This window comes from Furipterus horrens, unplaced genomic scaffold (genome assembly GCF_987537825.1).
Source record: "Furipterus horrens unplaced genomic scaffold, mFurHor1.1.pri manual_scaffold_7, whole genome shotgun sequence".
Taxonomy (NCBI): domain Eukaryota; kingdom Metazoa; phylum Chordata; class Mammalia; order Chiroptera; family Furipteridae; genus Furipterus; species Furipterus horrens.
Genome location: NW_028327177.1, coordinates 71,272,652 through 71,299,659, shown reverse-complemented (window position 1 = coordinate 71,299,659; position 27,008 = coordinate 71,272,652). Strand labels below are relative to the sequence as shown.

Here is a 27,008-nt window from a genome sequence, read left to right as displayed (position 1 = left end):
TAGTGTCTGTCACCCTGCTCTCTATAAGTCTGTCTCTATTTTGTCTGTTAGTTCAGTTTGTTCATTAGATTCCACATAGAACTGAAATCATATCATATTTGTCCTTCTCTGACTGGGTTATTTCACTTAGCATAATGCTCTCTAGGTCTAAAAATACTGACTCGAGGGTAAAGTTTTTTGTTGTTTACAGCTGAATAGTATTCCATTGTATAAATGTCCCATTGTTTTACCCACTCATCTACTGACTGACACGGGCTCCTTCCACATCTTGGTGATTGTAAATAATGCTTATGTTCTTTTGAATTAATATTTTGGGTTCTTTCAGATATATTACCAGAAGTGAAATCACTGGGTAAAAAGGCAGATCTGTTTTTAGTTTTCTCAGGTATCTCCATACTGCCTTTCATGGTGGTTGCACCAATCTGCATTCCCACAAACAGTGAAAAATGGGTTTCTCTTTATACACATCCTCTCCCATGCTTGTTATTGTTGACTCACTGATGATAGCTATTCTGACAGGTGTGAGATGGTATCTCATTGTTATTTTAATTTGCATTTCTCTGATGATTAGTGATGTTGAGCATCTTTTTCATGTCTATTGCCTATCTGTATATCCCCTTTGAATAAATGTCTTTTCAGGTCCTTTGCCCATTTTTTAATTGGGTTCTTTGTTTTTATTGGTGTTGAGTTTTGTAAGTTCTTCATAAATTTTGGACGTTAACTCCTTATCAGATATACCAGTGAATATGTCTCCCATTCTGGAAGTTGTCTTTTTATTTTATTGATGATTTCATTTGCTGTGCAAAAACTTTTTAGTTTGATGACCTTGGTATTTCTGTTGAAATCAACAAGCTCAGCACACATTCGCAACTTTATTTAAAAGGACTCTCAGAATCTGTCCTCCATCCCTCCCTCAGAATCACCTGTTTAATTTTTCCTTATCTCAAAAAACTCTCCTTCCTCATTCAGTGATTCAACCACAATGGCTTTATCTCCATTATACCACAAGCCCCTCCAAGTGGGAAGTATGCTGTTACAGGCATCCTTCATTAAATTTCTTAAGCAAATTTCAATATTAATAGTATAATTTTTATTTTTAAAAGATATATTATCAACCCTGGCTGGTTGACACAGTTGGTCAGAGCATCATTCCATACACCAAGGGGTTGCAGGTTTGATCCCTGGTTGGGGCATATCCAAGAGGCAACTGATCTCTCTCTCTCTCTCTCTTTTTCTCCTTCCTCTCTCTAAAATAAATAAACATATCTTTGGGTGAGGATTAAAAGAAAAAAATTATAAAAGATTATTGTTTTAAATATCTCTTGACTTACTGAAGAAATGTGAATTTATCTGGAAGAGATCAAGTTTTATAATAGTAATAGTGTTGTTTATGGAAAAAGCAGGTTAATTTCTTACCATAAAGTCACATACAGGCATGTGCATCTCAGCAAGCATAGTGTTTTCTAAGTCATCACTGGAAATGAAGCTGTGGGAACTCTGAGTAATGAAAGAAGCTATTGGCCCATTTTCTTCAGTCAGATTTTTATATACCTGTGTTCGAGGTTGAGCCAGGCCTTTTAGTATTACATAAAATCCATCATTTCCAACAACTGAAACAAAACAAAACCAAAAAAGATATTGTGTAGACTTTATTTCTCAGGCTTTTTGATATAGATATGATGACAATACATATCACACTGGCTTCACTATCAGCAGATTCCTTTATACAATGACAATGACTTTAATACTTCACTAAGGCATTCACAAATAATTTACTCAAATAACAAGAATAAAAAGACATGTCTACACAATTGGAGAATTCTTTTCTGACAGTTATTATAGTAATCAATCCTCTTAATGGAACTGAGAGATTCTAGGAAGGAACCATGGTGACAAATCATGACATAGATTTAAGAAATCATGATAAAAATTGAACTTTATAAAATATCTACCTTCTTCTCAAAAAGCCAGTTTGCCTATATTAGTTACAATGTATACCTACTATTAATTTTCATTTATCTATGGAAGAGGTAATATTATAAGGCAGAAGAGTTTTTTCCATCACTTCTCCTACCTCATATAGTAACTCTTCACAATCTGTCATGTAATCCTAGTTCCTGGAAGTCTGGCAGGTTTGTTCACTTGTGAGCATTTAAAATGCAGCTTAAATCAGTTCTATTCCCCTGAAGCCTGTCCTCTGGGAGAGGAAGGTCTTGGAATGGGATGCTGTCTCTCCATTGTTCAACTCTACATGACAGGATTGGAGCAAGCAATTCAATTGCTGTGAGGTTTTTTTCTTACACTTTGCTTATTAACATTCTTTAAATAAAACCTTACATAATTTATTTGACAATGGTGGCCTTTTTTTAATGCCCTAAGAGAAACAAACTGCTTGCCTTTCCTGCTTTTTTCTAAAATGAGTGACTTTCTAAATACCGATTTATAACAAAACAAAAAACAAAAACAAAACAGAAAAGCAGCTGCCTCTAGAAGGTGGTCAGAGAGGGACCAGGAAGAAGCATGGAGGTGAATCTCTGAGGTGACAGTGAAGCTCTCTCTACCTTGATAGGGGATTGAATTACAGTATTTGTTAAAAGTTATCAAGTAATACACTTCAAGTACAAATATGCATGTTATTATATGTAAATATTACCTTAAAAAAGTAGAAGACCAAAAACAAATATTAAATTCTAGGTGAGCATTGAAGTGTTTAGGGGTGACATGCCCTCATCCCATTGTTATATAAAGTGAATTAAACATTATGCAAATGTAGTGGGGGACATTAGAGAAAAAATGTGCCACTACAAGACTAGCAAACTTTTTTTCCCTCTTTCTGTGTCTTGAGCCAGACACTATTCCAAACATATTACATATATTAACTCTTTTATCCTCTCAGCAACCCTACATGGCAGGTACAATGACTGCTGTAATACCACAACTGTGCAAACTGAAGGTGCTAAGAAAGTAAAGATCCTGCTCTGGCTCAGAGTCAGCAGTGGTATTTAAACACAACCAGACACAGCTTCCTGACTATGCTAGCCTATATGGGTCAGCCTAGCATCAGCTACCTCCCTCCCATTCCCTCCCTCCACTTCTCTTCCTCCTTCTTATCCCCCCTCTGTTTTCTCCTCCCTTCTCCTCCTTCTGCCTACCTCATCCTCCCTTTCCTTTCTCTCAATATATATGAGGTTTCAATTAAAGTAAAGTGAGACTCTTTTCGTGACATAGCCAGAGATCATGTTATATTTTAAGTAGATAAAGCACAGTTCAATGAAATGTAGGTTAGTTTTTAAAAATATTTTTATTTTATTTATTTGTTTTTAGAGATAAGAGAAAGGAGAAAGAAAGGGAGAGAAACATCAATGTATGGTTGCCTCTCACGCATCCCCAACTGGGGACCTGGCTTGCAACCTAGGCATATGCCCTGACTGGGAATCAAACCAGCGACACTTGGTTCACAGGCCGATGCTCAATCCACCGAGCCACAGCAGCCAGGGAATATGTTAGTTTTAAGTGTTAAAAAATAAAGTCAATATATGTGTACCTATGAATACATGTTTATGGTATAAATATTATATAACAAAAACAAGTCTGGAAAGGAATTTGGTAGTATAGTTTGTAAGAAAATGGAGTGCAATTTAAGTGCAGCTCATCAAAAAGGATGTTGTTAATTACTTAGCAAATAGTAGTTCCTGAATAGAATTTTGTCTACAACTTTCCCTGGATTTTCTCCATAAGGTTAAAAGTCTTAGATTAATAAGTGGATTGATAAGGTATTCCTAAAAGTAATACTCATTAAGAAATAGCCTTTCTATAGATTTCCAGAAACAGAAACATAGCTGTTTCTGGCATCCAGATATGTTAAGCTTGCCATGAAGAGCAAGTGTTACACACTGAGCACCTATTATTGCCCATGCACTGAGCAAGCTGCTTTAACATTAATTCTTTTAATAATCTAGAATGTTATTTATCATGTCCATTATTCAGATGAAATTAAGACTTAGAATGATTAAGTAACATGAAAAATCACAAAATACATTAATTTCTATAGGTTTTCAAATATATTCCAACATCTGAAAGATATACACACACACAAACACAAAATACACATATCAATATAGGATGTGTGTGCAGTAAATGTATATTTATGCAGTATGTCTTGTGTGTATGCATATATATATTATATGTCTAAAATAAAATGTATACATGTGTATATATACACATATACATAGAAGATAGTTTTATAGATTTTATAAAGGATCTCAGTGAGGACTAAAATAATTCATACCATTTTGTTACAAAGTTCAGTTAAGAAATTGACCCTCAGTTATTTTCTTAAATTAATGTAGCAAATTTATTTATGACTCTGTATCACTTGGGTAGAGATATGAAAACAAAATAATTTTAAAGAATTTTCAAAAATATGTGTAGAGTGAGATAAACTTTGGTGAGATTTCTTCATACAAATACTTAAGGACAAAAAAAAAAAAAGAAAACCCTCATTGAAACAAACAAAAAAAATAACAGAGTTAAAAATGAAAAAAATCAGAGGAAGGTGGTGGAGAAGTGAGTGGAGGCTACATTTGCTTACTCCTCCAAATGGTCTGGAGTTTCAGTTAATTGTGGACAAAGCATCTCAGTTTCCATCTGGATATTGGCAGGAGTTGAGCCTTGGGGTGGCTATCAGCAGAGGAGACCTCCTTGAAGAGACCCATCTGATGAGAATCACAGAGGAGACCTGAAGACAGGGGAGTTCTGGTTGGCTTGGATCCCAGGGAAGCAGCTGGCTGTGAAGAGAGATTTTTCAATGTCCCTAGGCTTCCCCTGGGAGGAGTCAAGGGTGGAGATCGAGGTTGTGCAGGCTGGCTGAGACAAGGCAAGGAGCAGCATAATTTTTTGTTTTTTTCTTTTATTTGTTGTTGTACTTTGTTGTTTTTTTGTTTTTTGGTTTGATTGTTTTTTTGCCGACTGGAGAGTAAATGCTAGGGGCGGGGCAAGATTCTTGAGGAGCACACATGCAGGAGCGCATTTTAACCCACCAGCCTGGCTGCACACGCGAGCAGGGGCAACTTTGGCCAGCCAACCCGCCCTGAGCTGAGCGGGCAAGCAGGGGTGCATTTGGCCTACCTGCCTAGAGCTGGGTGCACTTGCGGGGGCGCATTTTGCCCACCCACCCGTCCCCAGGTGCACACTTGCAGGGGCACATTCAAAATGCACAGAGCTGAGCAAGTGCATCATGGGGGCACATTCTGCCTGCCTGGACACACAGCATGGGCGCATTCAGCCAGACCACCCCAAGCTGACCAAGAGAGCGGGAGCGCATGTGGCCCACTCACCCACCTGCCCAGGGCTGCACACCTGTGGGAACACATTCTAGAAGCCCTGAGCTGAGCATGCAGCAGGGCACATTTGGCCTGCCTTCCCTGGGCTGTAACTGAAATAGGGTGAACTAGAGGTGCTTTGGAAAAGTTTTGGGCACTGGTTTTGGAGAAAGACCTGGGGGAGCAGTGGACTAGATCCCAGTACACACTATCCCTAGTGCTAAGATTGAAATCACTTAAGCAGACTACTCCCCTCCAAGTGGCATCAGCCAGAGGATAAGCAACAGCCCCTCTCAGAGGAACAACTCATCATGGACTTGCTGCTCTATTTTAGCAGCAGCTCAACAACTGTTTACAAAATGATGTGGGCATTGTGACTCTCAGTCAGCTAACTGGAGGGAATGACCCACCAAAGAGCAACACAACAACAACAAAAACCAAAATACCACCAGAAAGTCCAAATAAGAGACATAAAGAACATCCCAAAAGCATCAACTTGAGGGGATTAAGAAGCCTACAACACTGAATCATACAAGATTTCTACCACAGAAGGCCATACTACAAAGGCAGAAAGTTAAAGCTGATCAATCTAACATGCAGAAACTAACGAGAAGAGCCACCTAAAGTGGGGATAAAAAGAAATAAGATCCCATTAAAAGAAAAAAGGAGCACCAGAAATAGAAGCAAGCAAACTATCAGACATGGAATTCAAACAACGGTAATGAAGAAGCTGAATGAACTCAACAAAGTCAGAAAACACTACAACAAACTCCAAGGGAACTACAAAAAATCCATGGCAGCTGCAAGGAGCTTAATGAGACTACACCTGCAGTAAAAAGGACACATAAATATCAATAAGAGCCAGGAAGAAATGATGAATAAAATTTCTAAGGGAAAAACAGTAGAAGGAATCAAAAGCAAGCTAAATGAAGAAGAGGATCAGATCAGTGAGCTAGAGGACAACAGAGAAAAAATTCCAGCCAGTGCAAAAAAATTTAAAAAGACTCAAAAAGAATAAAGAGGGATTAAGAGAGCTGCAGGACAACATGAAATGTAATAATATCTGTATCATAGGGATACCAGAAGGAGAAGAAGAGGAGCATGGGATAGAAAATCTGATTGAAAAGTAATGACAGAAAACTTCTCAAACATGATAAGAGAAAAATTCTTACAAGTCCAGGAAGCACAGAAGGTTCAAATGAAGATGAACAAAAGGAGGCCAACTCCAAAGAACATCATATTTAAAATGGCAACATTCAAAGACATAGTGAAAAGCAACAAGTGAAAAACAGCAAATAATATACAATGGGAGCCCCGATAAGACTATCAGCTGATTTCTCAACAGAAACACTACAAGCCAGAAAAGAATGTCAAAAAATATATCAAGCAATGAAAACCAAAGGCCTATAATCAACACTACTCTACCCAGCAAGGTTCTGTTTCAAAATAGAATGTTAAATAAGGAGTTTCCCAGACAAAAAAAAGACTAAAAGAATACATCTCCACCAAAACAACATTTCAAGAGTAGCTAAAGGGCCTGCTTTGAGAATAAGAAGAAAAACATAGAGGGAGAGGGACATGCATACAAAGGGAAAAGGTCACAATGAATAAATACCTAACAATAATAACCATAAATGTAAATGGATTAAATGCTTCAATTAAAAGACATAATGTAGCAGAATGGATATGAAAGCAAGACCCACATATAGGCTATCTACAAGAGAGCCACCTCAAAACCAGAAATCTACACAGAATGAAAATGAAAGGATGAAAAAAAAATATACCAAAAAAATTAACATAAAAAAGGGTGGTATCGATACTTATATCCAACAAAAGAGATTTCACAACAAAAGCCATAAAAAGACAAAGAAGGACACTTCAAATACTTGAGGGAACAATCCATCAAGATTGTTATAACCCTGGTAAGCATTTATACACCCAATATAGGAGAAACCAAATATATAAGGAAAATCTTGAAAGACTACAAAAAAGATATCAACAACAACACACTCATAGTTGGGGACTTTAACACCACATTGTCAACAATGGACAGATCTTCAAAACAAAGAAACACCAAAGATAATGAGTCATTGAAGGACACTTTAGATGAAATGGACTTAGTTGATATATATAGAACTTTTCACCCCAAAGAAGCAAAAAGATACATTCTTTTCAAGTGCACATGGAAAGTGTTTAAAGATAGACCACATGGTAGGACACAAAACAAGCCTCAGGATTGAAATTATATCAAGCATTTTCTCAGATCACAATGACCTGAAACTGGAAACCAACATCAAGAAAAAAGTCAAAGACATTCAAACTCGTGGAGATTGAACAGCATGCTATTAAATAATGAATGGGTTAACAATGATATCAAGAAACAAATCAAAAAGTCTCTAGAAACAAATGATAATGAATACACAACAGTACAAAACCTATGTAACACAGCAAAAGCAATCCTAAGAGGAAAGTTCATAGCAATACAGGAATACCTAAAAAAGATGGAAGAATCTCAAATAAAAAATCTAACCCTACAATGACAAGAACTAGAGAAACAACAAAAGACCAGAGTAAGTAGATGGAAGGAAATCATAAAGATCAGAGCATAATTAAATGACAAAGAGACTAAACAAACAAATCACAATATCAAAACCTAGAACTGGTTCTTTGAAAAGATAAAAAAATTGAAAACCCTTTAACCAAGTTCATCAAGAAAAAAACAGAGAGGACCCAAATAAACAAAATCAGAAACGAAAGAGGAGAAATCACAACCAATACCACATAAATGTAAAGGATTGTAAGAAATTACTAAAAACAGCTTTATAACAAGAATTTAACAACCTATATGAAATGGAAAAATTACTGGAAATATATAGCTTTCCAAAACTGAATCAAAAAGAAGCAGAGACAACCCTTTGACTCTGGAATAAAAAAACAAGATCCCGAGACCTAAGATGGCGGAGGAGTAAGTGGAAGCTACACTAACCTCCTCCCAGGACAAGTCTGGATTTACAACTTAATTTTAGAGAAGTCATCCGGAATAATCAAATGAACACTAGCTGGAAAAAAGTCATATAACCATGGAGAAACATAAAAGGCCACTACATCACAACGTGACCGTAGGGAGTGTGAAGATGCAAAAGCGCTGGCTGAGCTCCCGCAGGTGGCAGCTGAAGGGACTGAGAAACAACTCAGCAGCCGGGGGTTCTCCCTGAGAAGGGCAAGATCTAAACCTCTAGCTGAGATTTCCAGCCTACAGCACCAGAGTGGAAAGTAAAATAGTATCCAGCTGTGAAGAGTGAAAAGCCACAGGGTTTCTTGCTAGCCAGAAAGAAACAGCTGGAGAAATGAGCTCTTAAACAGATCACATACAAAAATATTTTGGCCCCCAATTACCCTGGGCTCAAGCAGAGGGAAGGCAGAGAGGACTAGAGATGCTTGCAGAGAATTTGGTGTGGTGGCTTTGAGGGGAGAACTGGGGAAGCAGCCGACTGGGTTCTAGTGCTGACTCATACCCAATACTGCAGGCAGAACATTCCCCTCGGAGTGGAATCAGCCTGAGGTTAAGCAAAAGCCCTCCCTACAGAAATTAAGCTGCCACACCCTCGGTCCTTGAGTCTGACAGCTAATCACACAGTGAATAGATTAACAACTAAAGGAGACAGTAAGAGGCAGTAGATCCCTTTTAGTCTACTACAGGCTGCCTAGGGCCAGACTGGTACATAGTCTGACACCACCATGGGCAGATCCATGAAGTGCAGATCAATCTAAGAAGCAGCAACAAAAAATAAGAGTCACAAAAATGGGGGGACAGAGAATGCCCCATCGAAAGGAAAAAAAGAATCCGCAGAAAAAGTGCTAAATATAATAGAGGGAAGCAAGCTATCAGATATAGATTTCAAAACTGGATTATGGGAAGATCAATGAGCTCAGCGAGTTGAAGGAAAATTACAAATAACTCCAGGGAAACTACAATAAACACCAGGAAATTACAAGGAACTTACTAAGAATTACACCAGCATGAAAAAGGACATAGAAGCTATCAATAAGAGCCAGGAGGAAATGAAGAATACAATTTCTGAATTGGAGAACTCAGTATAAAAAGTTAAAATTAGGCTAGAGGAAGCAGAATATTGGGTCAGTAAGCTGGAGGAGTAAGCTGGAGGACAACATACACAAAAATTCCCACACAGTGCAACAAAAAAAAAAGACTGAACAAGAACGAAGAGGTTTTAAGACAGCTGTAGGACAATATAAAACGTAATAATATCCACATAATAGGAATTCCAGAGGAGAAGAAGAGCAAGGGATAGAATACCTGTTTGAAACACTAATGACAGAAAACTTCCCAAACATGATGAGAGAAAGAGTCATGCAAGTCCAGGAAGCACAGAGGATCCCAATGAAGATGAACCCCAACAGGCCCACCTCAAGACACATCATAATTAAAATGGCAACATTCAAAGACAAAGAGAGAATCCTAAAAGCAGCAAGATAGAAACAACTAATAACATACAAGGGAGCTCCAATAAGTCTATCATCAGATTTCTCAGCAGAAACATTACAAGCCGGAAGGGAATGGCAAAAAATATTCCAAGCAATGAAAAACCAAGGCCTACCACCAAGAATACGCTACCCATCAAGACTCTCATTCAAAATGGAAGGTGAAATACACAGTATCCAAGACAATAGAAGGCTAAAAGAATACATCTCCACCAAACCAGCATCGCAAGAGATGCGAAAGAGTCTCTTTAAGAAGATGAAGAAACAGAGAGAGACAGAGAGGAACACAAGTACAAAGGGGGAAAATGACAATAAATAAGTATCTATCGGTAATAACCTTAAATGTAAATGGATAAATGCTCCAATATAAAGATATAGGGTAGCTGAAAAGATTAGAAAGTATGACCCACATATATGCTGTCTACAAGAGACACACCTCAAAACAAAAGATCTGCACAGACTGAAAGTGGAGGGATGGAAAAAGTATTCCAAGCAAATGGACATGAAAATAAGGCTGGGGTAGCATACTTATATCAGACAAAACAGATTACACAGATAAGGCCATAAAAAGAGATCAAGAAAGACATTTTATAATACTTAAGAGAAAAATCCATCAAGAACATACAACACTGATAAACATATAGGCACCCAACATAGGAGCATCCAAATATGTAAGGAAAATTTTGAAAGACTTCAGGAATAATATAGACAGCAACACACTCATAGTAGGGGACTTTAACACTCCATTATCAACAATAGACAGATCTTAGAAGCAAAGAAACACAAAGGATATACAGGCATTGAACAGTACACTAAACCACATGGACTTAAATGATATATATAGAACATTTCACCTCAAAAAAGCAAAATGTACATTCTTTTCAAATGCACATGAGATATTTTCAAAGATAGACCACATGATAGGACACAAAACAAGACTCAATATACTAAAGAAAATTGAAATTATATCAAGCACCTTTTCAGACCACAATGCCTTGAAACTAAAAATCAACCTTAGAGAAAAAAAAGACACCCAAACTCATGGAGAATGAATAACATGCTCTTAAATAATGAATGGGTTAACAATGACAGCAAAAAAGAAATCAAGAAATTTCTGGAAACCAATGATAATGAACACACAACAGCCCAAAACCTATGGTACACAGCAAAAGCAGTCCTAAGAGGGAAGTTCATAGCAATACAGGCATATCTGAAAAGGATAGAAGAATCTCAAATAAAAAATCTAACCCTAAAGCTACAAGAACTAGAACAGCAACAACAACAACAACAACAACAAAAAAGGCTTGAGAAAAAAGAAGGAAGGAAATCATCAAGATCAGAGCAGAATTAAATGACATAGAGAATAAACAAATAATTCAAAAGATCAATTAAACTATGAGCTGGTTATTTAAAAAAATAAACAAAATCGACAAGCCTTTAGACAGCCTCATCAAGAAAAAAAAGAGAGAAGACACAAATAAAAAATATCAGAAACTAAAAAGGAGAAATCACGACTGATACCACAGAAATACAAAGGATTGCAAAAAATTACTATAAACAACTCTATGGCAAGAAATTTGACGACCTAGAAGAAACGGACAAATTTCTAGAAACATATAAGCTTCCACACTGAATCAAGAAGAAGTAGAAAGTCTCAACAGACCAATAACAAAGAAGGAAATTGAAACAGTAATCAAAAATCTCCCTGCACACAAAAGCCCTGGACCAGATGGCTTCACAGGCGAATTTTACAAAACATTCAGGGAAGAACTAACTCCTACCCTCCTCAAACTATTCCAAAAAAATTCAAGAAGAGGGAAAAATCCCAAACTCTTTCTAGGAAGCCCGTATTACCCTAATCCGAAAATCAGGTCAAGACACAAGAAAGAAAGAAAACTACAGCCCAATATCACTGATGAACATAATTGCTAAAATCCTCGAAAAATATTGGCAAACAGGATCCAGCAATATATCAAGAAGATCATACACCACAATCAAGTGGAATTCATCCCAGGGATGCAAGGATGGTTTAATATTCGCAAATCAATAAATATAATACATCACCTAAACAAAATGAAACACAAAAATTACATGATCATATCAACAGATGCAGAAAAAACATTCGATAAAGTACAACACCCATTTGTAATGAGAACACTCAGCAAAATGGAAATAGAGGGAGCATACCTTAACATAATTAAGGCAACATATGAGAAGCCTGAAGGCCTGAAGCCAACATCATATTCAATGGACAAAAACTGAAAGCATTCCCTCTGAAATCAGGAACAAGACAAGGATGTCCACTCTCATCACTCCTATTCAACATAGTGTTGGAAGTCCTAGCCACAGCAATCAGACAAGATAAAGAAATAAAAGGCATCCAAACTGAAAAAGAAGAAATAAAACTATCATTATATACAGATGACATGATAGTATACCTAGAAAACCCTATAAAATCCACTAAAAGACTACTCGATATAATAAGTGAATTTGGCAAAATAGCATGGTACAAAATAAATATACAGAAATCTAAGGCATTTCTGTACACCAACAATAAAATAGCAGAGACAGAGACAAAAAAAAATACCATCTACTCTAGCAACAAGAAAAATAAAGTACCTAGGAATAAACTTAACCAAGGAGATAAAAGACCTGTACACTGAAAATTACAAAACATTGAAGAAAGAAATTAAAGAAGATACAAATAAATGGAAGCAAATACCATGTTCTTGGATGGGAAGAATCAACATCATCAAAATGGCCATACTACCCAAAGCAATTTACAGATTCAAAGCAATCCGTATTAAAATGCCAAAGACATATTTCGCTGACCTAGAACAAATACTCAATAAATTCATATGGAACCAAAAAAGACCCAGAATAGCAAAAGCAATCTTGGAACAGAAGAACACAGCAGCAGGAATCATGATACAGGACACCAAACAATACTACAAAGCCACTGTGATCAAAACAGTCTGGTACTAGCATAAGAACAGACATATAGATCAATGGAACAGAATAGAGAGCCCAGAAATAAATCCAGGCCTCTATGGTCAACTAATATTTGATATAAAAGGAGAGAACATAAAATGGAGTGAGAAGAGCCTCTTTAAAAAATGGTGCTGGGAGAACTGGACAAGGACGTGCAAAAAAATGAAACTAGACCACCAACTTACACCACACACGAGAATAAACTCAAGATGGATCAAAGACTTAAATGTAAGCCGTGACACCATAAAAGTCCTAGAGGAAAACATAGGCAGGAAATTTTCAGATATCCCATATAACAATATCTTCACAGATACATCTCCTAAGGCATGAGAAATAAAGGAAAAAATAAACAAATGGGACTACATTAAACTAAGAAGTTTCTGCTCAGCAAAAGAAAACAGCAACAAGGTGAAAAGGAAACCAACATATTTGCCAATGACATCTCAGACAGGGGACTGATTTCCAAAATATATAAAGAGCTTATACGACTCAACATCAAGAAAACAGACAACCCAATTAAAAAATGGACCAAGGAACTGAACAAACACTTCTTTGAAGAGGACATACAGAAAGTCCATAGACACATAAAAAAAATCTCAACAGCACTAGCCATCAAAGAGATGCAAATAAAAACCACAATGAGGTACCACTTTACACTAGTCAGAATGGACATCATCAACAAATTAACAAACAATAAGTGCTGACGAGGATGTAGAGGAACGGGAACCCTATTGCACTGTTGGTGGGAATGCAGACTGGTGCAGCCACTATGGAAAACAGTATGGAATTACCTCAAAAAACTAAAAATGGAACTGCCTTCTGAACCAGTGATTCCACTGCTAGGATTATATCCGAAAAATCCTAAAACTCTAATTCAAAAGAGCCTATGCACCCCTATGTTTATAGCGGCACTGTTTACAATAGCTAAGTGCTGGAAACAACCTAAGTGTCCATCAGTAGGTGAGTGGATCAAAAAACTGTGGTAGATTTAGACAATGGAATACTATGCAGCAGAGAGAAAGAAGAAGCTCCTGCCATCTGCAACAACATGGATGGAACTAGAAAGAATTATGCTTAGTGAAATAAGCCAGGGAAAAAAAGAAAAATACTATATGATATCACTTAATATAGGAAACTAAAGAACAACATAAACAAATGAAGTAAATAGGACATGGAGCAGAATAGCAGTCAATAGGGAGGAGGAGAGAGGAAGAGAAGGTAATAAGTAAGGGAAGAGTTTAGTCTAAGAATGTGTAAAAATGACTCATGGACATGGACAACGGGGAGGGATATCATTGCAGGAGAAGGGGTGGGCTGGGTGAGGGTGTTTAAAGGGAGAAAAATAAAACAACTGTAATTGGAAAACAAAAAAATAAAATTAAAAAAACAACAACAACAAATAAGACGAGTTGTTAATAGAGGGTTTTTTTTGACCAAGACTTTGACTGGAATGTCATGCCTAAAGGAAACATGCTTGGGCCCTGGTTGTTACCAAAAAGCCCGAGGAACTACGATTGACTTTCCAACATAATAAAAACCCACGAGATAAAAAGCCTGGTACGTTGGTTGGTTGTGCGGTCCTCGGCAATTTTTCCAGGGAAGGAATGAAGGTTGTTTTCCAGAAAGATGGCTAGAAGGGACATTAAGGCACAGTGGAAAACATGAAGAACTTGGAAAAGACAGGTGTTTACAGGCAAGACTGAATGGCAGGTATGTGGGTCAGCTTCTGTGCCCTGAAGGGCCGGCTGAAGGTCACCCTAAATGTTCCTTGTGTAAATTTCAGCAAAGCAGAACTAAAGATCATAAATGATCATTTGTAGCTCTTGCTGTGTTTATGCAAATGAACAGGATAAATTAAAAATGGACTTAATGCAGTCTATTTAATGACAAGGAGGGTAATTTTAAGGAGAAAAATCATGATTCACAGAAAATCACAAAGCTCAATGGTAGAATATAAAGTAGTGTAGCTAACAGTCTTTAAATTTCTCTTCATTTAAAATCTGTTTTCATTTGAAAGTTAAACTATGTCTGGTGGTATCTTCAAAGATGTTTAATTTACAGGCCAGAAGAATGACAAATGCCTTGCAACTGGATGTCTTTCCAATAAGACAGTCTTACAGATTTAGAGACTTTTTAGGGATTATGTTGCATAAATTAACATGTGTTTTCTGTTTTCAAAGTGCATAAGCCTAGGATCTCATTACCTGAGTGACTGCATGTACATATTGGCCTCACTTAATCCTGTCTGCATTGCTGTCTCCTGAGACTCAACAGTTTGACTGAACTAAGTGGTTGGGTTGATGAAGAATGGGTGGTCTGTGGACTTCACTTTAAAACTGGTTTCTCTTTTCCATCCTAATGGCTTGGACAGAAAGGGCCCATAGGTCTGAGAGGGGAGAAACCTAAACTATTTCCCTCAGCCCAAACTAAGTATAATGGGCAAAAGGGATTTGGACAGGTGATACGTGCCTGGCACACCTTCCTCCAAAGAAGCCCTTCTTTTCCCTAATGTGGGACATTGAAAAATTAATACCTGTCTTTTGTCATCTAGTGGTTATGGACTAAATGATGTCTTTTAACCCTGTTGCCAAATCTGTTGCCCCCAGAATACAACAAGGATGCCAGCCTGTTCAAACAAGCACGTTATTTTCTGGGGACAGCCAACTGACCTGGAGTCTGCAAGATCCTTCCCCATGTGGGAAGGCCACCCTCCCCTCCACACACCCATTCTTATCAGGGATTTTTGGGCCCAAGGGCAGGTAGGATGATGGCCATGTCCAGCTTGAAGAAGCTAGGGGAGCTCAAGACCTTCGCCCATTGTCCTTTATAAGATTATTTGGGGTCTTAAGTCTGAGAGGGAGGGATTGTTATTTTTTATTGTTAAAACAATTAATTAATTAATTTTTTAGGAGTAATATAGGAAAGCATGAAGCCAGAGAGCTTGTATGTACGATCCATGGGAATGCACTGGGGGAGGTAGCGGGTTAGCTGGTGGAGCGGTGGTGCTAGGTAGAGGGGAGCAAGAGGGAAAAATTGGAACTATTGTAACAATATAATCAATAAAATATACTTTAAAAAAAAAACAGATTCCCCACCCCCCATCCAATAAACTTCTTGTTTATGTCGGATATTAAAGATTGATATTTACTTTATTAGACGTAAAAATATGTAAGCAACGATAAAATAAATAAAATTAAATTAAATTAAAAAAAAGAATAAGCAGAAAGCCCAACTAGACCATTAATAACCAGTGAAATTGAAGCAGTAATCAAAACACTCCCAGCACACAAAGCCCCAGACTGGATGGCTTCACGAGTGAATTTTACAAAACATTTAGGGAAGAACTAACTCCTATCTTCCTCAAACTATTCAAAAAATACAAGAAGAGGGGAAACTCCCACTCTTCTTACGAAGACATAATTCCAAAACCACGTCAAAACATGACTAAGAAAACTACAGGCCAATGTCTCTGATGAACATAGGTGCTAAAATCCTCATCAAAATATTGGCAAACCAGATCCAGTCACACATTAGAGATCTTACACCACCATCAAGTGAGATTCATCCCAGGGATGCAAGGATGGTTTCATATTCACAAATCAATAAACGTAATACACCACATAAACAAAATGAAAGACAAAAATATCATGATCATATTCATAGATACCGAAAAAGCATTTGATTATGTACAACACCCATTTATGAAAATACTCAGCAGAATGGGAATAGAGGAAGCATACCTCAACATAATAGAGCCATACACAAGAAATCTAAAGCCAACATCATATTCAATGGACAAAAACTGAAAAAAAATGCCCCTAAGAACAGGAACAAGACAAGGATGTTTACTCTCTCCACTCCTATGGGAAACCGGGGTGCTTGGTAGTGGCACATGTAGCTCAGCCCCAGAGTGGAAAACCACTGGGAGCATGGTGGCAAGCAGGACCCAGTCCACACAACAGTTTTCCCACAGGGAACCAGGCTTGCATTTCTATAATAGTTAAAAGCTTGAGTTCTGCTACCTCCCTCATCCTGGGCTGAGAACAACAGTTGTCCAGCATGTAACCTTGAACCAGTCTTTTAGAGCCTATTCTGGGCCAATTTCTAAGAACAGGATGTGGCTAGACAAGTTATCCTTATCATCCATGCATGTGTAACATTCTTTTCTCTAATATGTAAAAGTAATAATCATATAAGGCAATAATCGGCACTATAATTCACAATTTTCTTGGATGTAATCCACGTAAGAAATCAATAAGAGCCTGTTAAGGCAAGGGTCAATGGCACTTTTTCCTCTAGAAAGTCCTCTCTTCTCCACAGAATTCTTGCAGTTGCTGTGCATTTATTCCCTCATCCACAACGCCGTGGACTCTGCTGCTCAGAGGTCTGTGACACACTCCTATTTAACATAGTCTAGGAAGTTCTAGCCACAGACAAGAAGAAGAAATAAAAAGCATCCACATTGGAAAAGTAGAAGTAAAACTGTCATTATTTGCAGATGACATGGTAGTGTACACAGAAAACTTTATAGATTTCACGAAAAAACTACTCACCCTAATAAGTGAATATGGAAAAATAGCAGAGTACAAAGTCAATATTCAGATATCAAAGGCCTTTCTGTACACTAACAATAAAATATCAGAGAAAGAAACTAGAAAAAATTCTCGTTTACTACAGCAACAAGAAAAATAAAATACCTAGGAATAAACCACCAAGGAATTAAAAGACCCGTTACTCATAATACTACATAACCCTGAAGACAGACATTAAGGAATATATATATATATATATAAAAAAAGAAAGAAATCATATATACCATGTTCATGGATAGGAAGACTCAACATCATTAAATTGTCCATACTACCCAAAGCAATTTATAGATTCAACACAAACCCTATTAAAATGCCAATGACATATTTCACAGACCTAGAACAAATACTTCAAAATTTTATATGGAACCAAAAAAAGAGCCTGAATAGCCACAGCTATCTTGAGGAAGAAGAACACCGTAGGAGGAATCATAATACATGGTATCAAACTATACTACAAAGTCAATGTAATCAAAACAGCTTGGTACTGGCATAAGAACAGACATAGAGATCAATGGCACAGAATAGAGAGTCCAGGTCTATATGGTCAACTAATATTTGACACAGGGGAAAGAAACATAAAAAGAGCAAAAATAACCTCTTCAACAAATGGTGCTGGGAGAAATGGACAGGGATATGCAAAAAAATTAAACTTGGCCACCAACTTACATCATACCCAGAATAAAGTGAAGGTGGATCAAAGACTTAAATGTAAGCCATGACACCATAAAAGTCCTAAAGGAAAACATAGGAAGAAAATTTCAGATATCCCACGTAGTCATATTCTCACTGATATATCTCCTAAGGCAAGGGAAATAAAGGAAAGAATACACAAATAGGACTACATCAAACTAAAGAGTTTCTGCTCTGCAAAAGATAACAGCAGCCAGATGAAAATGGAACCTACCATATGGTAAAACATATTTGCCAATGATACATTGGACAAGAGTTTGAACTCCAAAATATGTAAAGAATTTATATGACTCAATAGCTAGAAGACAGACAATCTAATTAAAAAATGGGCAAATGGCCTAAACAAACACTTCTCCAAAAAGGACATAAAGAGATTCCATAGGCACGTAAAAGAATATTCAACATCACTAGCCATCAGAGAGATGCAAATTAAAACAACAATGAGATACCACTTCACACCAGCCAGAATGGATATCATCAACAAATCAACAAACAAGTGCTGGTGAGGATGTGGAGAAAACAGAACCCTAGTGCACTGTTGGTGGGAATGAATACTGGTACAGTCACTATGGAAAACAGTATGGAATTACCTCAAAAAACTAAAAATGGAAACACCTTTTGATCCAGCAATTCCATTGTTGGCATTAAACCTGAACAACAGTGAAACACCAATTCAAAAGAATTTATGCATCCCTATGTTCATAGCAGCACTGTTTACAATAGCCAAGTGCTGAAAACAGCATAAGTGCCCATCAACAAATAAGTACATCAGAAAACTTTGGTTCATTTACAGAATGTAATACTATGCACAAGAGAGAAAAAAGAATACCTATCATTTGCAACAACATGGAAGGAACTACAGAGAATTATGCTTAGTGAAATAAGCCGTGCAACCAAAGACAAATATTCTACCATATGATATCACCTAATACAGGAAACTAATGAACAACACAAACAAACAAACAAAATTGAACCAGAGTCATGTAAGCAAGGAGCAGACTTACAGTGACCAAGGGAGAGGGGGAATAAAAGGGAAAAGATTTAGTCAAGGAACTAGTATAAATGACCCATGGACATGGACAACGGGGTGTTGATTGACTGTGGGACAAGTGGTGGGTGGGGTGGGGAGGGCCGATGGGGGAAAATGTGGGAGAAGTGTAATAGAAAAACAATTAAAAATAAATTTAAAAAATAAAAGAAAGAAAAGTCAAGAGAAAAGTCTGAAATAGAACAACTAGCAGAAGATTGTCAGGTAGAATTCATGTAACATCTTAAAATAGCCCAAAACCATATGGACAAATTATATAAAGCTCATAAAAAAATGTTAAGAGAAAAAAAGTACAGTAGAGTTAAGCTCTCAAATGCCAACTGAAATGTTACTTACAGATGAAGAAATGGTGTTCAATTTATTAATTGTAACAGAAAACATAAATATCAATAATGCAAGATAAAATAAGCTTTTGAGGAGAAATCCAAGATGGCAGAGGAATAAATGGAAGCTACAGTAACCTCTTCCTAAAACCAATCTGAAATTACAACTAAATTGTGGAGAAATAATCTGGAGTAACCAACTGAACAATAGCTAGAGAGAAGCCTTATAACCATGGAGAGACAGAAGAAACCACTTCTCCATAACCTGACTGGTAAAGAATGCAGAGGAGATGCAAGACTGCTGAATGGGATTTAACAAGCAGCAGCTGAAGTACCAGATGGAAATTCAGTGGCTGGGGTGTTTCTTCTGAGAAATTTGGTGTTTAAATCCCATGATGGACTCAGCAGCCAACAGAATCAGAGCCAGAAAGGAACCCAGATAACATACAGCTGTGAAAAGTGGTAGTTTTCTACCTGCCAGGAAGAGGAAGCTGGAGTCACAGAGAGCTTTTTAAAGGGCCAATGCATAAAATTTCATTTGTAAAAGGAGGAACAGAGTGGACTAGAGATGCTTGAGGAGAGTTTGGGAACAGTGGCTTTGGGGAGAAAACTGAGGGAAAAGCTGATAGGATCCCCATGCTGAGCCACTTCCCATACTGCAGGAGACATCTGGCTTAGGCAGAGCAGTTCCCTCCAAGTGACATCAGCCTGAGCAGAAGCTAAGCCCCGCACACAAGAAAATTAATCTGCCTCATGCTGTGGCGCTTAAGTCTGAATGCTGATTACAGATTGATTAGATTAACAACTGAAGGAGACAGCCACAGACTGTAGGTTCCTGGTAGTCTGCAACAGTCTTCCTAGGGCCAGACTGGGACACCATCTGACAGCACCAGGGGTGCATTCAGAAAGAGAAGAAAGTGGTAAATGCTATATTACTGAGATGAAATTCACTGAGGTCTTCTTCAAATTTTGTGTTATTTTATCTCCTGCATAGCTTTTAAAAATTTATTGTCCTTCAAGTTGTGAATATTAAGTCACTGGGTTTTATGTTATAGTTTATTTTAAATCTCATATTTCGCTCCTCCCTTCCCTTACCCCATTTTACCTTCTTATTTTCTCTTCTTATTTTATTTTGTTTATTTATTTTTATCACTGTGTGGTTGCCTCTCACTCACACCCCCAACTGGGGACCTGACGTGTGACCTAGTCATGTGCCCTGACTAGGAATTGAACCAGGGACACTTGGCTCGCAGGTCAACGCTAATCCACTGAGCCACAGCAGCCAGGGCTTCTCTTCTTATTTTAATTTTGCATTCTATTTCTCTTGTTATGACTTGTTTTCATTCTGTACCCTTACAATTTCTACCCTCCCTAGCCTCTCAAAAACAATTTTTTATTGGCAGCAATCATTTCACATTCTTTTTCTCATTCTTTAAACACCCTTATCCTCTCTCCATCTTTATCAATCTCTGATTGTTGGTTGTGGATACTCAAATTTTATCATTCCCCTCTTCTACTCCCTTTTACCTTCCTCCTTCCCTTTCTTTTTTTCAATATGTATAGTGAAAGTTAACAATAAAAAAGAAGAGAACCCCACAAATAGAAATTTAATTGGAGAAAAAGACCCACAACAGCACTATTGACAATCAATGAGCAAAGATTAATATAGGTGGGATGGGAATGAGAGGAAAAAAAGAAAGAAGGAAAAGCTTAAGATGTGTCTAGAGGAAAGGGAAGTGATTTTGAGATGATAGAGGGAGAAGGAATACTGAGTGAGAATGAAAACCAGGCTTAGACAAGTAATAATTCAAATTGAAAATAAAAAACAAAAGAAAGGGCAAGAGAAAGGCAAAAGGGTGTAAGAGAGGGGAATGGTAAAAAAAATATATATTATTGCTCTTCCTCTAACCTCTTAAAATTATTTACCAGTCATCTCATATTAATTTTTCCTTTCTTATAATAGTCTTAATCTCTTCACACCTTATTTAATACTCGTTCATTTGCTGTTGATGGTGTGATTGTGAGTGCAGGTTATTTTTGTGGGTGTGGGTTTCTTTCTTGGGCTGTTTGGTTTTGTTCTGGCAACACCTGTACAACAGCATACAAAACATGCTGTATGGAGTTACTCTCAGTCACCTGGCTAAAGGGAAGAACATACCAAAGAAAAACCTGACAAGAATGAAACCCAATTACAACCATAGACCCACATCAATGACATAAATGGCATCCCAAGAACATCAAGTTCAATAGCTCAAGGAGATCATACCACTAGATCCCACAGGTCTCCCACCAGAGAGAGTCACACCATGAAGACAGAGGATAAAAGCAGATCAATCTAAGAAGCAGAAACAAACAAGAACAGTCAACTTATATAGGGCGACAAAGAAATAACCCACAAGGGAAAGGAAAGGAGGAATCCCCATAAAGAGTGCTAAATGAAATAAGAACAAGCACAATATCAAACACTGAGTTTTAAATAATTATTATACGAATGCTCAATTAGCTCAGTGAGAACTACAAATAACTCCAGGGCAGCTACAATGAACTTACTGACTAAATCATCATGAAAAAGAACACAATATCTATAAATAAGAGCCAGGAGAAAATGAAGACTACAATATCTGAAATAAAGAACATAATAGAGGAAATTAAAAGCAGGCTAGATGAAGCAGAAGATCAAATCAGCAAGCTGGAAGACAAGGGAGAAAAAAACTACCACACAGCATAACAAATGAAAAAAGACTGAGAAAAAATGAAGAGTGTTTAAGGGAGCTGCAGTACAACCTGAAATGTAATAATATATGAATTATAGGGCTACCAGAAAGCAAAGAAGAGGAGCAAGAGATAGAAAACCTCTTTGAAAAACTAATGATGGAAAACTTCCCTAACATGGTGAGAGAAAAAGTCACAGAAGTCTAAGAAGCACATAAGGGCCCAATCAAGATGAACCCAAAGAGGCCCACTCCAAGACACAACATAATGAAATAGCAAAATTCAAACACAAAGAAAGAATCTTAAAGGCAGCAAGAGAGAAACAGCTAGTAAAATACAAGAAATCTTCCTTAGGGCTATCAGCAGATTTTAGCACAGAAACACTAGAAGCCAGAAGAAAATTGCAAGAAATATTTCAAGTAATGAAAAGCAAAAGTCTGCAACCAAGACCTCTCTATCCAGGAAGACTCTCATTCAAAATGAAAGGCAAAATAAGGAGTTTCCCAGATTAAAAAAAAAAAAGGCTAAAGAATACATCATCACCAAATTAGCATTGCAAGAGATGATAAAGGAACTGTTTTAGAAGATGCAGAGAGATACAGAGAGAGAGAGGAACACAGTTACAAGGGGAAAGATGGCAATGAATAAGTACCTATCAATAAAAACCTTAAATATAATTAGAATAATTGTTCCAATCAAAAGATATAATAGCTGAATGGATAAGAAAACATTACCATCATATATGCTGTCTAAAAGAGACCCACCTCAGAACAAAATATCTACACAAACTGAAAGTGAAGGGATGAAAAGAAAACTCTTCCAAGCAAATGTACATTTTTAAAAAAGCCAGGGGACTTCCGGCCAAGATGGAGGTGTAGACAGACATGCTGTGTCCCCCTCCACAACAAAAGAAGGAATACAACTACCTCAAAACTAGAAACAACCAGAAGTTCCAGAAAATTGAGCTGCATGGAAGTCCAACAAACAAAAATATAAAGAAGAAATAGTCATCCAGACAGGTAGGAGAGGTGGAGCCTGGGCAGAGAGGATGCAGTGCAGTGGCGGCAGCAGCGGTGGCAGTGGCAGGCTGGCAGAAAGTACAGTCATCTATTTTAAAAAGTCAAGAGGGACACCTGCGGAGCATCCCCAGCTCCAGACAAGACCGCACAGCTCATGGTCCCAGCGCCAGGTAAAATCAAACCTCATTGCTTCTGACTATACAAACCAGTGGGGGTTGGGACAGAGGAAGAAACTGCTGGTCTCTCAGCAGAGTCCACTTGTTTAAAGGGCCCCCAGGGTCCTAGAACATCTGCAGACCCATCCACTCTGGGAACGACGACCAGGGCAACAGCTAGAGAGGTGCCAGTCCTATACGGAAGTGGGAGAAGTGCCTGAAAAAGTGGTGAGTGCTACCTGAATATAAAAAAGTCCACAAGTGAGAAAGATGCTGCCAACATCATACTTAATGGGCAAAAACTAAAAGCTTTCCCCCTAAGATCAAGAACAATCCAAGGGTGTCCACTTTCATCACTCTTATTCAACGCAGTACAGTAAGTTCTAGCCACAGTGCTCACACACACAAAAAAGAAATAATAGGCAACGAAATTGGTAGAGAGGAAGTAAAACTGTCATTGTTTGCAGATGGCATGAGAGTGTACATTAGAAAACCCTATAGGCTCCACCTAATAAGGGAATTTGAAAAAACATCAGGATACAAAATCAATATCCAGAAATAAAATGCATTTTTATACATCAATGATAAAATATCAGGAACAAAAACTAGGAAAAAATTCCTTTTACTATAGCAACTAGAGAAATAAAGTACTTAAGAATAAACTCAAGGAAGGAGGTAAAAGACTGGTACTCAGAAAACTATGGAATACTAAAGATATAAAAGAAAATACAAATAAATGGAAGCATATAGCATGCTCTTGGATTGGAAGAATTATCATTAAAATTTCCATACTTCCCAAAACAACCTATTTGATTCAATGCAATTCTTATTAAAATACCAATGACATATTTCACAGACCTATAAAAAATTTCAAAAATTTATATAGAACAAAAAATGACCTTAAAGAGCCTCAGCAATCTTAACAAGAACAAAGTAGGGGGAATCACAATACCTGTTATCAAACTATATTACAAGGTCATTTTAATCAAAACGTCTGATATTGGTATAAGAACACACACATAGAACAATGGAACAGAATGGAGAGCCCAGAAAAAAAACAGGTCTCTGTGATCAATTACTACTTGAGAAAGGGGGAGTGGAGCATAAAATGGAGTAAATATAGCATGTTCAACTAAATGGTGTTGGGAGAACTGGAACAGTGAATGCAAAAAAAAATATATATATATATATATACATATATATATATATATATATAGTAGAGTATCAACTTACACCATACACCAGAATAAATTCAAAATGTATAATAGACTTAAACCTAAGCCATAGCACCATAAAAGTGTAAGGAGAAAACTTAGGCAGAAAAATTTCAGATATCCCAGGTGAGGCTGTCCTGCCTCCAATGCCCCGGCTCAGTCAGAAATTCCTTGTCCAGCAGAAGTTTCATGACCATGGTGGGAAAACAAATTTATCCCGGACACTGTATTTTGTCTGGAGGGATGGGTGGTGGCTAGTCTCTCTAGAGGAGAAGAGCACAGAACTTCCATTTCCTGTGCCTTTTGTTGAGGAGGGAATTCAGGAGACACAAGGTCAAGACTTATGAATCATTAGTAAGCTTTGCAGATACTGGGTTACAATTGACAGTTACTGATTACAGATATTAATATAGAATACTCAGTGACAAGTCTGTATCAGGGTCTGCTAAACATCCTGATATCATGCTGACACCAAGTGCAAGGTTTCATACATTCTTAGCTACAGATTGTATATAGTTAACTAAGAGATAAGAAAAGCAGAGAAAGCTCTAAAACATAATATGCGTTCTTTAAATCCAGTTCCCATGGGAACCCTCTGAGTGACCTTCAGTCATGCCTGCCTCATAGCCTTCTGGTTTTCCATTAAGACTTAAAGGTCTTCCTGAGGGGGCCTGATTTACAACTCAGGCTACGTTTCCCAAAAACCACAAGGAGCAGTCCCCCACACCCATGCAGCAATGTTTTTGCTAATATATCCTCTATGGCAAGGGAAATAAAGGGAAGAATATGTGAATGGAACTACATCAAACTAAAAAGTTTCTGCTCAGCTAAAGAAAACATCAGCAAAATGAAAAGGGGACCAACCATAAGGGAAAACATTTGACAATGATACCTCGGACAAGAGTTTGATCTCCAAAATATATTTTAAAAAACGTATGATTCAACACCAGGAAGACAAACAATCCAATTAAGAAGTGGGCAAAGGACCTGAACAGACACTTCACCAAGAAGGACATACAGAAGTCCCATAGACATATGAAAGGATGTTCAACATCACTAGCCATCAGAAAGGTGCAAATTAAAACCACAATGAGATACTACCTCACATTGATCAGAATGGCCAGTGTGCTGGTGAGGATGTGGAGAAAAGGGAACCCTAGTATACTGCTTGTGGGAATCATACTGGTGCAGCCATTGTGGATAACAATATAGAATTTCCTCAAAAAACTAAAAATGGAACTGCCTTTTGATCCAGTGATTCTGCTGCTGGAATTATACCCAAAGAATCCTGAAACACCAATTCAAAAGAACCTATGCACCCCTATGTTCATAGCAGCACTGTTTACAATAGCCAAGTGCTGGAAACAGCTTAAGTGTCCAACTGTAAATGAGTGAATTTAAAAACTGTGGTACATTTACACAATTGAATACTATGCAGCAGAAAGAAAGGAGGCACTCCTATCTTTTATGGCAGCATAGATGGAACTGGAGAATATTATGCTAAGTGAATAAGCCAGGAGGTGAAAAACAAATACCATATGATCTCACCTAAAGAGGAACCTAATGAACAAAACAAAGGAACAAAATAGAACCAGTGGCATGGAAACAAGGAAGACTAACAATGATCAGAGGGGAGGGGCCATAAGGTGATGTGGGAAAAGAAGGGGAAGGGTCTAGTCAAGGACCATGTGTAAATGACCCATGGATATGGACAACAGGGTGGAGAATGACTGGGAGTAGGGTATGGGGCAGGGCAGGGAAGATCAAAGGGGAAAAACTAAAACCACTGTAACGGAACAACAATTTAAAAAATAAGCTTTGAAATCTAAACAATGGGAATAAACATATGGTATAGACTCAGTCAAATTTTCAAAATACACATAAAATTACTTCATGTAACTTTGAGGGGAAAAGGTATGCTCAAAGCATCTACGAAAAATTTGATTGCAAGAGTAAAACAGTAGAGATCAAAATAGCATTAAATCTTTATCCATAGACTTTGTAAAAGTAAAGAAATTCAATAAAATCAAGTTGGTTACCAGTACGTTTCTTTAAACTATTAATCTAGCCAACCTCTATGACATGAAAAGGAAAAGAAATATTTTGATAGGACTTGAAGAAATTTTTCTAGTGAAGGACCTCATGTTTTAAAATATCTCTTAATCATCATTGTATCAGGTGAACAAACTTGTTCAAAAGGAATTTAGATGTGTACATTTGTTTAAGCTGTCTGGTTCTATTTCAGTTACTCTTTGGTGGAACTTCCTGAGACAGTAAGTAGTATTTACACTGTATGTTAAAAAATGAAGGGAAGAATGCAGAATGAAGTGAGAAAGTAGAAGAGTAGAGGGGGAGAAATGGGGGGAAAATGGGACAACTGTAATAGAAACACAATAAAATTAAATTTAAAAAAAGGAATTTAGAATACTGACAATTGAAA

General features: G+C 37.4%; 1 protein-coding gene across 1 annotated transcript in view; it reads right to left on the bottom strand.

The window, feature by feature from the left end:
- CNBD1 (cyclic nucleotide binding domain containing 1) overlaps positions 1–27,008 on the bottom strand; it is a 396,422-nt gene that overhangs the window by 111,854 nt on the left and 257,560 nt on the right. Inside the window, 1 exon segment of the mRNA XM_090284915.1 lies at positions 1,417–1,610. Within this exon segment, the coding sequence (XP_090141041.1) occupies positions 1,417–1,610 (194 nt within the window).